Here is a 17,216-nt window from a genome sequence, read left to right as displayed (position 1 = left end):
GAGAAAAAGTTCTAGGAGGCTTGCATATTGACCAGTAGTATCAGGCACACGGGTGGGTTCCCGAACAATCTGAGTGAGGTCATAAGCAATGGCAAAATCATGACAAAACCTCCCCTCGTTGCCTGTCTTATTTGAATGGGTCAGCCATTCCATGTTATGGACGTTGAAGTCACCACAGATGTGGATGTTAGCCAAGGGATGTGCAGACAGTATGTGGTCTATTTTCTCAGATATACTCTTAAAGATAGTAACTCCACTGTTATGGGGCTGATAGAGTGCAAATATAAATGCAGTGGTGTAAGCAAGTGCACCCCGGAAGCACATATAGGGTAAATTCTAGAGATATCCCTGCCACACGGGAAGCCATCTTTAATGTAGGCACATATTCCATGCCCATGGCGATCTTGGGGGTCAGATTTAGCTGTTAAGTTAGAGTATCCGTTAATTATGAACTCATCTAGGGAAGTGGTCGGCCCTATTCCAGTTTCACTTAGAAAGAATATGTCCGGTTTTGTCTCCTGTAATTGGGTTTCAACCTCTGGAAGGTTGGAACGTAGACCCCTGATGTTGGAGAAGGAGACCTGGTAGTAGGGGTCTAGGTTGGAAGATGGGGTTCTAGGTTTATTCGAGTTTTTTTTTCTGGAGATAATTCATGTTGAGGTTTGGGGATTTGTGGAACAGGTCGGCATACTTGGTTAGAGCAGTACAGAGAGGGAAAGTAAGAGAGAAAAAGACGGGAAATTTTTTTTTTTTTGTAGCAGATGAAAAGGTAAAGCCGTAACAATTACCCACTAGTATGGCATCGAGAAGCCCCACCAGAGACTACTGTATGGTCCAGAATCCATTAACCGAATGGCAATGCAGCAGTCCCAGTACTTTGCGCCTGCTGATAGGACAGCCTCCTTAGTGGTTAATCCAAGGTTCGGGTCCCTGACTATCAGGCGGATAACGTCAGCCCAGACAAAACGTTTACCTCCAGCACCCTTACTAGTGACATGACCACAAGGATAGACATAGAGATAGAAAATTTCCGACATATCAGACCACTGTTCACTAAGTACTACCGACCTTTAAAGCAGCTTTTTCTTCACCCTTTGTCAGAAAAATCACTCATTTGAATGAGGACTGAGGGACAAAAAAGGAGAAGCGAGAGTTACTGGAGCTGCCAATAACACATCCACTGTATTATCTACTCTCCATTAAAAAATAAAAAATCTCCCCTCCCATATTAATGGGTGGAAGTTTTTTTTATCAATTTGTAAAGTCAGCTTAATATTAATTTACATTTGAGTTTAGATAATAATTCAAGGTTTTAATTTAGGAGGTTCGTTTACATAGGTGACTTTGCTAATGTCACTATATTATATTTCGAATATAATTGAAAATAAGACTAACTATATTAGATGGTTTGATTGGCTAGCTAGGAAGCAAGCATTTTCAATATAAGCAAGCTTGCAGTAATATCATATATTAAGTATATTACTTAAATAAATTCCTAACTTTATCTATTGTAATAGAGAACATAATTCCCGGCATTTTGTTATTTTATCGCTAGTTTACTTTGTAGCATGGGTGAGCAGTATTTTGCCTGTTTCAATTGTAGTCGCGAAGGGGGGGCGGGTGACGAATAAGACAGGAAAAGTACAGACAAGTAAATACATATACATAAATAAAACAAGAAAAAAAAGTTTAAACAAGGTAACATGAAAAATATTTGTTAGGATGAATTTTAAAAATACTTAACGTCTGTTGGTTCAGCATCGTTTGCCAACTGGCATATTGTCGTGTCTTTCTAGAGTGTAATAAGATTTCTATTTCCGGATAACTTGTGCACGTGTGCCTATCTATTTATAGAATAAAAGTCGGTACGTTCAGATGTGTAAATATTAAATTTACATTTTTTTTTAAAATAAAGTCCTAACTTTTGCCTGTTTCAATTGTAGTCGCGAAGGGGGGGGTGACGTATAAGACAGGACAAGTACAGACAAGTAAATACATATACATAAATAAAACAAGAAAAAAAAGTTTAAACAAGGTAACATGAAAAATATTTGTTAGGATGAATTTTAAAAATACTTAACGTCTGTTGGTTCAGCATCGTTTGCCAACTGGCATATTGTCGTGTCTTTCTAGAGTGTAATAAGATTTCTATTTCCGGATAACTTGTGCACGTGTGCCTATCTATTTATAGAATAAAAGTCGGTACGTTCAGATGTGTAAATATTAAATTTACATTTTTTTTTAAAATAAAGTCCTAACTTTTGCCTGTTTCAATTGTAGTCGCGAAGGGGGGGGGTGACGTATAAGACAGGACAAGTACAGACAAGTAAATACATATACATAAATAAAACAAGAAAAAAAAGTTTAAACAAGGTAACATGAAAAATATTTGTTAGGATGAATTTTAAAAATACTTAACGTCTGTTGGTTCAGCATCGTTTGCCAACTGGCATATTGTCGTGTCTTTCTAGAGTGTAATAAGATTTCTATTTCCGGATAACTTGTGCACGTGTGCCTATCTATTTATAGAATAAAAGTCGGTACGTTCAGATGTGTAAATATTAAATTTACATTTTTTTTTAAAATAAAGTCCTAACTTTTGCCTGTTTCAATTGTAGTCGCGAAGGGGGGGGGTGACGTATAAGACAGGACAAGTACAGACAAGTAAATACATATACATAAATAAAACAAGAAAAAAAAGTTTAAACAAGGTAACATGAAAAATATTTGTTAGGATGAATTTTAAAAATACTTAACGTCTGTTGGTTCAGCATCGTTTGCCAACTGGCATATTGTCGTGTCTTTCTAGAGTGTAATAAGATTTCTATTTCCGGATAACTTGTGCACGTGTGCCTATCTATTTATAGAATAAAAGTCGGTACGTTCAGATGTGTAAATATTAAATTTACATTTTTTTTTAAAATAAAGTCCTAACTTTTGCCTGTTTCAATTGTAGTCGCGAAGGGGGGGGGTGACGTATAAGACAGGACAAGTACAGACAAGTAAATACATATACATAAATAAAACAAGAAAAAAAAGTTTAAACAAGGTAACATGAAAAATATTTGTTAGGATGAATTTTAAAAATACTTAACGTCTGTTGGTTCAGCATCGTTTGCCAACTGGCATATTGTCGTGTCTTTCTAGAGTGTAATAAGATTTCTATTTCCGGATAACTTGTGCACGTGTGCCTATCTATTTATAGAATAAAAGTCGGTACGTTCAGATGTGTAAATATTAAATTTACATTTTTTTTTAAAATAAAGTCCTAACTTTTGCCTGTTTCAATTGTAGTCGCGAAGGGGGGGGTGACGTATAAGACAGGACAAGTACAGACAAGTAAATACATATACATAAATAAAACAAGAAAAACAAGTTTAAACAAGGTAACATGAAAAACATTTGTTAGGATGAATTTTAAAAATACTTAACGTGTTTGCCATATCATTAATTTATCAATTCAACATTTGTTTTGCTCTCATTTTGAGTGTTATTTTCACATTTTGGTCAATGTAACTTCGTTGAACTCAGAAATCCTTATGTTGAAATCATGAATATGCACAGAATTTCTTTAATTCATAGGGTAGCATGCGTTCTGTCATAACTGGGTAGAAGTCCAAAGGCTTCAATTACCTTCAGTTTGTCATGGAATGGGGCTGAAAAAAAGTGGGCTGATAGAAAAATTATATTTTAGTGTCATTTGTACTGAGAATTGAACATGTGGAATGCTCCAGGAGTGTAATTTTTTACAACTGAATTTTACTCCATTTGCTACACAATGGATGCTTGAACATGTCTTACACCATATTAAGTCATATTTTCATGTGGGTTCATTAAAAAGGATGGTTTTGAAATTTCATAAAGATTACGCAGTTCAGCATAAAGATTACCAGATTCAAAAAGATGTAATTGGAGAAAGTTGGAGGTTACATCAACAAAAGATTGAGAAAATGACCATCAATATAGAAATAGTAGGTCAAATAATCTTATCAATCCTTATATAAAAATTTTGAAACATAAATCAATATTTATTTTTCTCATGAAACTTGATCTTTAAAATGTTATCTTTTTTTCGTGATTTTGTAAATCTTTTTGTCTTTCTTAATTTTAGCCAAAAACTGTATTGAAAAAATGTTACATCTGGACACAGGTTACCGCTTAACTGCAGCAGAAGTCTTACAGCAACCTTGGTTCACCGTAAGTAGCTCATTCTTTTCTAATAATGAAACATGTGACAATGATTTGAAACCAGATTCAATACTCATGACGTCATCTATTATCTAAAGGAATATCATTTTATATTCTTTCACTCAAAGTTGCTTCTCTTTGAAATAAAAAATATTCTGAAAAAATATAGCATTTTTTAGTTCAGCCAGGATGAGTTACATTGCTTGTATTTTTGCTGTCAGTCATTTGAAAATAATTTGGGCCTGGACAAATCAAATTAAATTTTATTCTTCTTAAAAACATGTTACAATAATCCACAAATAAAACTGACAAACTAGAATCAAACATTATTTTGGAAAGAAGAAATTTATACTCATGTATCTGCATGAGTATAAAATCTTGTGACTTACACATTGTTTTGGTGTTCATATAGAAGCGGAACCCCCTCTGTATTTTTTTTATTTTCATCTTTTTTTTTTAATTTTTTTAGCAGATTATTATCGAATAGATACTATTCTACTAGATTATCAAAGATCAATCAAAATAATTTCTTAAAAATTTTGTTTTGCTAAAAACATGCACCAACATTGCTAAAACTCATGAACCCAAATTACTACTTCTGTAGTTTACAAACTCTGCCATTTTAGATAGTATTAAATTCTATTTTATGACACTTTTTTTTATTAAATTGTTAGGTCAAAGTACAGAATAGACAAAGATTTCTCAAACGAATTTAGAAAGACCTGTCCACGCAAAACTCGTCCATGGAAAACGCGTCTATTTTACTAGGTAGAAAAATTGGGCCATTGTTGAATCGATTGAAAACACATTTTATGACCATTTTTGAAGGAAATATTGGTTTAAGAAGAGACTCCCCCTCATAATATTTTAATAAAATATTTTTACTTGTTTACTGTTGTTTTATTTCCATCCGAACCAAAGTACCATAGGTTTGCAACAACATATGCCACATACAAATTTATTATGTCTAGATTATTAGCCACTATCTTATGTAACTTCAGAACGCCATAGTAGACACATTTAGTCATAATAAAATCCTACATTCCATCCTAGAAGCAACATCATCACAATCGCAACCATCTTTAGAGGAAGTAGTTCCTATTTTTCCCTCTAAATAACAAGTCCTCCTACCACCCCCAGTCATTATCAGGAGGAATTCTGCACTTTCAATAGATATTGGGTTTCACCCTTCATAACTGGATCGTAAGCTCCTAGACATGACATAATCTTTCCTTTTTCCCATTCAAAAATAATAAATTCTCCCCAGACTAATTTCGCTCAATCTGATTTGTTGACCTCTGTATATATTCCAGATTAACGGTATTCGCATGCTAAACAAACGCTAATGTACTATTCAAATATGGCATCGCAATGATACCTACTTTTGCCCTCTGAGTAAATTGCTGCATTCATTTTCTTACATTTTACGGTGTAAGTCTATATTCTCTCTCTCTCTCTCTCTCTCTCTCTCTCTCTCTCTCTCTCTCTCTCTCTCTCTCTCTCTCTCTCTGTATATATTCTTCCCAACTCTCTCGCTCACCTTTTACATTTCTTCACAGCAATGCCAAAGAAAAAGCAACAAACACTTATTTCCTCTCTCTCTCTCTATCTCTCTCACTCGCTCGCTCACTTTGTACATTTTTTCCAATAATTAATAATATTTTTTCAGACATAGTTACATTTTTTTATATGTACTTTATTTAGATATAATTTATTTAAACCTGTGCAATCTATTATAATCATCACCAAATTAAAAATAAATGTCTCAGTAATATTATCTACTGGATTCTCAACATTGCACACATGTTAACATTTTTTTTATGGGGTGGTGTTAAATTTGTACAAATCAAAGAGGTGCATTGTACAGGTCCACCTATTTTTTTTTTTTTGTGTTAACAGCCTTAAAAATAATAAGAAGTAATTAATAATTAATGTGAAGACCTTTTCGGTGCAAATCTTATCATTAAAAAGTGGAAATTGCAGAGTAATAAATTTTAAGGTTCCCCAACGTCTTAAGTGTTTCTATGCGTTTTTAAAATGTTTGGAACTTATGATCCCCCACCCCGTTTTTTCCTTCCCTCTCCCCAGTTATCAAACGTGTTACCACTACATGTCTGGTTGATCGCTATTGGCCAAGAAATGAGTGCTCATTTTGTGTTAAGTTTATATAGGAAAGTGATCCCCTACTAAAAAATGTTCATTTATTTTATTATTTTTAAAAAATTCTTTTTTTTCAGGTTATCAATAAAGGCCGTTGACACGTATAACACCCACCCACCCACCCCAAAAAGTAGATTTTGCTTCTTTTTCTTTTTAGAAAGTAAACTACGCTGGGTTAAGTTGTAAAAAAAATATCAAACATCTTTTTTTTTTCAAATTGAAAATAATATTAAACACAAAATTTTAAAAATACTAATCATTGCATTTTTACAAGACACGACACACACTATATATATATATATATATATATATATATATATATATATATATATATATATATATATATATATATATATATAAAATAAAAATTACAATTAAATTTACCAAAATGATCCAAGATGGTAAAACTAAAGTATATTATAAATATTAAAGAATTAATATTTATAGTTATCTCACCCAGATGTAAAAGCTCGATAAAACCAAATAGGAGATAGAGCTTATAATAATAATAATAATAATAATAATAATAATAATAATAATAATCATAAAAAAGTTAAGTCTTATACTCCAGACTCTAAGTCATGTCACCTCTGCACAACTGAAGCTAAAACTATAATTACTTCCCCTCAAAGTAACAATATGATAAATTCTAAAAATGAACTGATCTCTTTCTGTAAACATAAGTCCAAATTTAATTATGGCAATTTTGAAATTACATAGTTATTACTTTTACCTTTTAGATAATATATAATTTTTTCTTTGACGTTATCGTTTTTTCTACATACTTTCTTCAATACTTTATGATTTATTAATCCTTTATTTTAATTCTTTATTTCTTCTTTGCTTGGCCGGTTTTTTTATCTGCAATTTCTGTTTTAGTCTTTAAATATTCCTATCTATCTATCTAATATATCAATCTACCCACACTTTCATATCTTGTATGTATATTTACTTATATTTTACTATGTGCATTTACTTACTTACTTTCTTGCTTTTTCCTGAATTTCCAGATACCGGCCATCCTCTCCCCTTAAATAATTTTTATTTTATTTTTTATTTATTTATTCATTGTTTATTTATCATTTATTTTCTATTTATTTATTAATTAATTTATTTATTTATTTATTTATTTATTTAGTTATTTATTTTCCATTTAGTGCCTTTTAACAACTCTTGCTAACATTTTCTTAAGTAATAACCTGTACATTTCAGTTGACCTATATCATTTTGCCCTATATATTTTTTTGTGCCTTTTAACATTTCCTGTCTGGGTCATTTTGACATTTGTTTTTCTATTTTATATTTAATTCTATCACCATTTAATTTTTTTCCTCTTTTTCTTCCCTGATCTTTCTTATTTATATTTATGTATTGGCAGCAGTTTGAAAAGCATATCTTATTTTTCTTTTATTAATATTATTGGAATTTTTCCCCTTTTCTTTTCCCTTGTACATATTTGTGAATTATTCCATGGATTTCGGCCTTTGGATTATTTTGGACCATCTTCCAGATTTCCTTGGGTTTTACTTGTGCAAATGGAAATTCAATTAACTTTCTTGAAGTTATAATTTTGGATTTTACCGTCATTGGATTATTTATCTTTCACCAGACTATCCATTCACGTGTAATCACCTTTTTCTTCACCGTATTCCCTCTGCTTCACTTTTTTGTTATCAAGTAAGATCTTTGACTTACTTGTTGTTTCATCAAATACTTTTGTATGCAAAATCCGATCTCGCATTTTGCTAATTCCTACCCTCTGATGAGAAGGAAAGTATTTCTTCGAAACTCTGCGGATTAAGGACTATCCACTTATCAAGTGTTTCCTTTTCAGATTAAATGTGTTTTTAACTCTTTTTCAAAGTGTTTTTTAACATGCTTTATTAACTGTTTGCTCGTATATATATATATATATATATATATATATATATATATATATATATATATATAGTCATCCAGATACAGTACTGTTTCGCTGTATCACAGCTCATCAGTGCGGCTAGACAGGCAACTACCTCAAGCCAAGATCGAAACCGACTGCCCGTATGACAGTCAAGGCTTCGAACCATTACGCTAATCGGCAGCTGTTGTGTGAGTAGTGAATTAACGATGTTTTGACATCGTCTGAATACCTAAACTCGATTTGCTTACACAAAGAGCATCGCTATATATATATATAGAATGTGATAAATTAATCTCACAAACTCAATACTCCCTGGCTGAGGCAAAAATAATTCCACAATTACAAAACCATACCTTTAAACTCAAATTTTATTCAGTTATAATATCAAAGAAAGGTTATTGATCCGGATACAGTCCTTGCAAAACGATGGGTCAGTTTTGCCTTCCAAATTGGGAGTCAGTAGTTGGAGTGGTAGCATGGTTTTCCTTCGAAAAGGTTCATGATAATTCATGGTGTTCTCGACAAGAGTTCTGGTGCCTTTGTCACCCCCCTTCAGCCGGTCGGTTGAGACGATCGTCGACCTCAGAACTCTTCCACTCCAATTACGGCAGCCTGAAAACGACCCGACTCTGGCGGTTTGCAGCTCACTATTTTCGTCCTTCCAGTGACCACTGCCAGTGATAATTCTTAGCCGTTTTAATGTTGCTGGTATTGGGTAGTGACAGAATTATCAGTTGATCGTCTAAATTTATACTCCGGACCTGTCGTTGTGTACTCGCTTACCGGCGAACATCGCCAATAAGAGAGCCGTGGATTTTAGTGTGGTGAAAAAGGAAATAAAAACGATTCCACACACAAATAAACAATTAATCTGGGTTTATTCACAATAATAATGGTCTAATAATATTTCAGAGTTTGAAGGAAGTTGGCTGTAGCTATTTTAAAACGGTAGCTTGTGACTCGAGTCCAGATAAGTTTTTTGGCCATTGGAGATACGTGTTTTAAGTCAAAAGCCCTCTTTAAAAGCCCGACTTTAACACCATCTGAATTCGCCAAAATCGAATTCTCTCTTCTCCTTCTCTTCTCTCCCCTTTCCTTTTTACTGTGTTCAAGGAATATATGCATATCCATCAATGCCTTTTAAACATCACGAGTTTGTATATGTTTACAACAAGAAAACTTGCCTGTCATCAGCTTTCAAACCTTGTTTTCCAAAATAAACAACCGCCTGTCATTTCATCTCGAATTCTGTGTTTCAAAATAAACAGCCAGCTCACTCCAAACTCTGACCGTTACAACAATAAGTATCTCTTGACATACTTTTTCCTTTGTCTGTTCTAACCACAGAGTCATTTGATCGTCCTATTTTTTCGTTCTTTTGGCTCTTTCTCTACAACGGCATATCAACCCCATAACTTGGTTACACCTTTAATTAGGCATAAATCTAGTCTCTCGGGACCCTAATTGATTTGAGAAAAGTTCAAACATTTAGGTGATATAAACATGATAAAAATATTAAAATGATGCCATTCTCTAATTAGGATATCTTCGGCACGATATAAAGGTGTCTCTGCTTGTAGAGATTTCAAGTCCTTTTTTTGCCAAACATTTAGGTGCTATAAACATGAAGAACTTGATAATTTTTGATAAGACATTAAAAAAATCGCACATAATTAGTCATACAATTTTAGTAAACCCCTTTATGTACGATCAAAACCCGGCACGACTAAATGTCTGAATTGGCTCCTGCTGATTCAAGCAACTTTACACGTTGTTTCTATATGACAAATATCAGGAGCAGTTGTACAATGATCTGGAATAATTTAATCATACATATTGTTATATATATATATATATTGTTGTATACATATTGTTATATATATATATTGTTGTATACATATTGTTATATATATATATATTGTTGTATACATACTGTTATATATATATTGTTGTATACATATTGTTATATATATATATATATATTGTTGTATATATATTGTTATATATATATTGTTGTATACATATTGTTATATATATATTGTTGTATACATATTGTTATATATATATATATATATTGTTGTATATATATTGTTATATATATATTGTTGTATACATATTGTTATATATATATTGTTGTATACATATTGTTATATATATATATTGTTGTATACATATTGTTATATATATATTGTTGTATACATATTGTTATATATATATATATTGTTGTATACATATTGTTATATATATATACATATTGTTGTATACATATTGTTATATATATATATATTGTTGTATACATATTGTTATATATATATATATTGTTGTATACATATTGTTATATATATATATTGTTGTATACATATTGTTATATATATATATATTGTTGTATACATATTGTTATATATATATTGTTGTATACATATTGTTATATATATATTGTTGTATACATATTGTTATATATATATATTGTTGTATACATATTGTTATATATATATTGTTGTATACATATTGTTATATATATATATATTGTTGTATACATATTGTTATATATATATACATATTGTTGTATGCATATTGTTATATATATATATTGTTGTATACATATTGTTATATATATATATTGTTGTATACATATTGTTATATATATATATTGTTGTATACATATTGTTATATATATATATATTGTTGTATACATATTGTTATATATATATTGTTGTATACATATTGTTATATATATATTGTTGTATACATATTGTTATATATATATATTGTTGTATACATATTGTTATATATATATATTGTTGTATACATATTGTTATATATATATATATTGTTGTATACATATTGTTATATATATATTGTTGTATACATATTGTTATATATATATATTGTTGTATACATATTGTTATATATATATATTGTTGTATACATATTGTTATATATATATATTGTTGTATACATATTGTTATATATATATTGTTGTATACATATTGTTATATATATATTGTTGTATACATATTGTTATATATATATATTGTTGTATACATATTGTTATATATATATATATTGTTGTATACATATTGTTATATATATATTGTTGTATACATATTGTTATATATATATTGTTGTATACATATTGTTATATATATATATTGTTGTATACATATTGTTATATATATATATTGTTGTATACATATTGTTATATATATATATATTGTTGTATACATATTGTTATATATATATTGTTGTATACATATTGTTATATATATATATTGTTGTATACATATTGTTATATATATATATTGTTGTATACATATTGTTATATATATATATATTGTTGTATACATATTGTTATATATATATTGCTGTATACATATTGTTATATATATATTGTTGTATACATATTGTTATATATATATTGTTGTATACATATTGTTATATATATATATTGTTGTATACATATTGTTATATATATATATTGTTGTATACATATTGTTATATATATATATATATTGTTGTATACATATTGTTATATATATATATATATTGTTTTATAACAAATCAATCGCTCAATTACTGTAATATCCACTCTGTTAAAAAGTGTATGCGCATTTCACTGCACATTAAAATTTAGTCGCGTACACAATCTTTTTTTTATTATTCAATTTTCACTCCAAACAAGGCACAGTGCCACTTTGAAGTAGAGGGCTACTATCGGGGACATAAGTTGCAGGGGTATTATGAAGGGAGATGAGTGGCAAGATGTTTGTTCACATTACACTTGAACTTCTGCATATCAGTACGGTTGGGGAAGCAGAATTCCTGAAGCAAGTTCCAGAATTTAGGCGTTTTGGGGAAGAAACTATTGGAGTAAAAGGCTTTCTTACACCTGGGGATCTCTACTGTGAAGAGGTGGGATTTAGCAGCTTGTCGGGTTTGTCGGGGGTGTTCACGTCGAAGGGGTACCAGTGCTTGTAGTTCGTCAGAGCATTCACCATTAAAGTACTTGTAGAACAGGTAGAGGGAGGCAACATTTCATCAATGGGACAGAGCCTAGATGATAGTTCAGGACCTATCAGGTTGACAACTCTCTTTTGAATCCTGTCAAGAAGTGAGAGACAAGTAGCAGGTGCACCAGCCCAAATGTGACAACAGTACTCCATACATGGGCGAATGGTGGCCTTATAGAGGTACAGGATACTTTCAGGTGTAAGTAGTTTTCTAGCATGGTAGAGAGAGTCTACCTTCTTCATAGCAGCCTTAGCTATGCTCTCAATGTATCTATTCCAGTTCATGTTCCCTGTAAACGTTAGGCCAAGGAGTTTAAAGGAAGTATTTTCGAGTAATGTGTTCTTGGCCATTGCTATTGGTGGTAGAGAAGGTTTCTTGTAATTATTGAAGGAAACAAGCTTAGTCTTGGTAGCATTGAATGTGACCCTCCATTTTTGTCCCCATTCCACTACAACTTTGAGGTCATCCTCTAGTGTTTCTGCTATTTCCTTAGATATGTGTTCATTTGTTTTCCCCTCGTGCCTGCTATAGAGAGTGGTGTCATCAGCAAATATACCCATTTCAGAGACAATTTTATCAGGGAGGTCATTTATGAATATCAAGAATAATAAAAGTCCAAGAATAGACCCCTGAGGTACTCCCACATTTATATCATATTGTTTAGATGTACGACCGTCGAGGACAACTTGGATTTTTGTCTTACTTTAGAAGGATTTAATTACATTATGTATTCTTCCAGTGATACCATAATGATCTAATTTTCCTTAGAAGACCATCATGCCATACTGTAGCAGAAGTAGCAATAACTAAAATGAGAGGAAAAAGAGCTTACCTCGGATACGTCTGTTGTGTCACCGGTTGGGGGGAAAAGAGAATTCCAAGATGGCGTCCGGGGGTTTTTATTAGCGTTTACCCCATGCAACTCTCGGAAAATCACGTTTCTTTCTCATGTGATTATGCAAATGGATAATTCCCGGCCACTATAAAAGCAGGAGGCTAGAGACGAGTCGGCAGTGTCCTGCAAATTGTGTGTGTGGGTGCTTCTGGTGATTGAAGTGTGTCTTCTTTTACCACGGTTATCACGGACAGGAATTCCCTCTCTTCTGGAGGTGGGCGATATTGACTATTTTGAAGTTGTACTGTTGCTGACAGAACATTTATTTTTTTTTTTGCCTACTACATTTTTGTTTCAAGCTATTTCGGCCCGAATATGGCAAAGGTGCGGATAAGCAGTGATATTATCAAGCCGTTCTCTGGCGAGGGAGACGTTGTAGCGTGGCTGAAAAAAGTGAGACTTGTCGCACAACTTCAGCAGGTGGATGACGTAGCGAGTCTGCTACCTTTATACCTGGAAGGCGATGCGCTGGCCCTCTACATGGAAATGGAGGAGGACGATCAAAAGAAAATAGACCAGATTGAGGCTCGATTAAAGGAGGCATTTACTGATGACGCGTTTGCAGCATATAGAAAAATAACTATGGTTAGATGGGCTGGTGAACGTGTGGATGTGTACGCCAACAAAATCAGGCAGTTGGTTGGATTGGCCGGATTCACAGGAGAAAGCTTAGAGAGACTCACAAAATTAATTTTTGTCACTGGATTCCCTGACACCATCTCAATTGCTCTTCAACAGGTGCCGAACATCAAAGCCCTGACCATGGGGGAGCTAATGTCGAGAGCGAGAATTTTGACGACGACTGGCGAACAAAATCAGGATGTGGTTGCGGGCACACGCTCACCCAACAACAGGGCCCAGAATAATCCTGTTAACGTGACCTGTTTCAAATGCAATGTTAAAGGCCACCTTGCAAGGGACTGTCGAAAACGTGGAACACGGTGTTACCGTTGCGGTGAGAGTGGACACTGGGCTCGGAACTGCTCGGGAAACGAGCAAGGGGAGGATGCATAAGCGCCAGTCTCCTTCCCAACCAAGATGTGAACACGACGCTCCCGGTGATAAGCATCCATGTTGACAGGACGCGATGTTTGGCGCTTATTGATACAGGATGCTCCAGGACAATTTTACATGCAGACCGGTGCCGGTCTTGGAGAAAAACAAACGTAAATGTCAACACAATTGGTGGAATGTCCCATGCGTGCTGCGGTGTTGGGACGGTCTCTGTATCCACTGATGAAGGTGTGTCTGCCAGAGTCGATGTGTTGGTGGTGCATGGCAAGCCACTGGGATTTGACTTGCTTCTAGGGATCGACGCCATAAAAGCTCTAGGACGTGTCGTTGTCAAGCCTACAGGATCAGTGCGGCTGGGCGCCAGGAAAAGTATTAAATGCGCAGCCATTTCTATCGATGAACCAGATTTCACTGCTACCTTTGACCATCAAAACCGAACGTGGACTGCATCGTGGAAATGGTCTGTGGACCACCCCCCTGAAAGGCTGCATAATCGAGTGTCAGAGTACCCAGTGCCAGCAGAAATTCGTGAAGAATACACGCAGGAGCTCCACACCTGGATAGATAATGGTTGGCTCGTGCCATACCCAGAGGATAAATATGGACCCCCCAAAGGTCTAATTTCCCTGATGGCTGTGATACAGCAAAACAAAGCCAAAGTGCGCCCGGTGATGGACTACCGGGAGCTAAATCATTACGTAGACGCATTTACGGCCAACGCAGATGTTTGTGCGGCTAAGCTGCGTGAGTGGAGACAAAAAGGTGCTAACGTGTCTCTACTGGACCTCAGAAGAGCATACCTACAAGTCCGGGTCCATGAGATACTGTGGCCATACCAGACTGTGGAAATCGATGGGAAAAAATACTGTCTGACCCGTCTGGGGTTTGGTTTGAATGTGGCTCCCTTGATAATGAGAGCAATTGTCAGCGAAGTACTATCTCAGGAAGAAGTTATAAGCCGCGCTGCATCTGCTTACATTGATGACATTTTTGTCAATGAAGACGTACTGCCCGCGACCCGTGTGAGAGGACACCTCGCGCAGTTCGGGTTGGAGTGCAAGAACCCGGAGCAGTTGAAGGACGGTGCACGGGTGCTGGGATTGGCAGTCAGGATGGAACGCAATGAACTGTGGTGGAAGCGAGGAAATGCAATTCCGGAGGCTCCCAGTATTGTTACGCGACGAACAATCTTTTCCCTGTGTGGTCGACTTGTTGGGCACTTTCCGGTGTGCGGTTGGCTTCGTGTGGCTTGCGGAATACTCAGAAGGAGAGTAAGTTCGGTAACGAAGGGCTGAGATGATGAAGCAAGGGACGCCGTACTACATTGTATGATGTTCGAAACCTTAAAATCTGCGCAGCAGAACGATCCGGCAAAGGGAAATTGGTGTGTGGACGGCAAAGAGCTGAATGTATGGGTCGATGCTAGCTCCCTAGCAATTGGGGCAGCCTTGGAGATGTGTGAAACTGTGTTGGAAGATGCATGTTGGCTGCGACCTGAAGATGACTCTCAACATATCAACTTGGCTGAACTGGATGCCATATTGAAAGGCATCAATTTGGCTCTCCAGTGGCAGAGCAAGGTGCTACACATAAAGACAGATTCTGTTTGCGTATACCATTGGGTCTCGGACACACTAACTGGAAAGGCGCGAGTACGCGCCAAAGCAGCAAGCGAGATGCTTATTAGGAGGCGATTAAGCACTCTTAAGGAGCTCGTGAAAGAGTACAGGCTGACAGTGGATGTGACGCTGGTTCCATCAGCACGAAACATTGCTGACCAACTGACACGAGTGCCACAGCGGTGGTTTGAGGCAATGAAAAAGAAAAACGGTCTTGACCCAGTGATAGGCGCGGTCCACACAGACGAGCTGGATGAGAGTCAAATCATGGCTATTCACAAAGATAGTGGACATCCGGGGGTGCGACGCACTACCTACTTTGTCAGAAGATGTCCAACCACGACAAAAGCAACTGTCAGAACGGTCATACAGAAATGCGAGGAATGTCAGTCCATTGACCCAGCACCAGTCAGGTGGGAAAAGGGAAAGCTGGAAGTTAACGAGAATTGGCAGAGAATTGGAATGGATATCACGCATTATGGCACCTTCCATTTTTTAACTTTAACAGACTGTGGTCCATCGCGTTTCTCCATTTGGAGGAAATTGGCAAGGCAGGACTCGGCAAGCGTGATTCATCAGTTGGAGGCAGTGTTCCTCGAGCGTGGCGCGCCGCATGAACTCCTTTTAGACAATGACACAGCTTTCTGCAACAATATGTTCCAAGCATTTGCATGTAAATGGGGAGTTCACTTGCGATTCCGTTGTGCATACGCTCCAGCCGGGAATGGCATAGCGGAGCGATGTCACCGTACAGTGAAACGAATAGCGGCTAGAATGTGTTGTCCCATACAGTAGGCTGTCTACTGGCATAACATCACACCAAGAGACGACACATCTCCCTCCACTGCGCCTGCCAACAGGATTTATCAATACGAAGTTCGAGTAAAGGAGACCAATGTCGCAACTGCGTCCCCAGGTCCCAAGAACAGCTTTTACCAGGTTGGAGATCGCGTATGGGTCAAAAGACCGCAAAATCGATGTACCACGAGGTTTGGCAAGGGTGAGGTGACCAAGGTGATCAGCCCTCAGTCGATTTTGGTGGACGGTGTGCCTCGTCACGTGAAGGATTTGCGCCCTCGCCATTATGTTGTTACATCGGAGGAAGAGGGAGACTCAGACAGTATGATGTCTTCTGAAAAGACAGAGAGTATGATGCAAGACGACGAAGAAGATTTTGAGCCATATAATGTACATACTGAAGAAGCGGAGGAAGGACCACCCGTCTTGCCTCTACGAAGGAGTACCCGACAGAAACGAATACTGCCCCCCTGCCCTGATTGTGAAACACCGCCTATGGAGCAGACTGGTGGCAATAATGGCGATGAGGAGGATGGCAGGGAGGAAGTGCTGCCTCCGGTTCTTCGGAGAAGTACCAGACAGAGACGACTGCCCCCTGCCCCATTTGTGATCATGAGATCAGGGGGGA

The 17,216-nt window shown here is 35.5% G+C and overlaps 1 protein-coding gene across 2 annotated transcripts in view; it reads left to right on the top strand.

Moving 5' to 3' along the window:
• The window catches only part of LOC145241499 (serine/threonine-protein kinase 33-like), a 306,331-nt gene that overhangs the window by 261,644 nt on the left and 27,471 nt on the right, over window positions 1-17,216 (top strand). For both annotated transcript variants that reach the window (XM_080104517.1, XM_080104518.1), the window contains exon 10: window positions 4,112-4,197. In XM_080104517.1, the coding sequence (XP_079960643.1) occupies window positions 4,112-4,197 (86 nt within the window). The remainder of the gene's footprint in view (window positions 1-4,111; window positions 4,198-17,216) is intronic.

This window comes from Euprymna scolopes, chromosome 20 (genome assembly GCF_053919585.1).
Source record: "Euprymna scolopes isolate OS-2025 chromosome 20, ASM5391958v1, whole genome shotgun sequence".
NCBI lineage: Eukaryota > Metazoa > Mollusca > Cephalopoda > Sepiida > Sepiolidae > Euprymna > Euprymna scolopes.
This window is presented reverse-complemented; position numbering and strand designations above follow the sequence as displayed.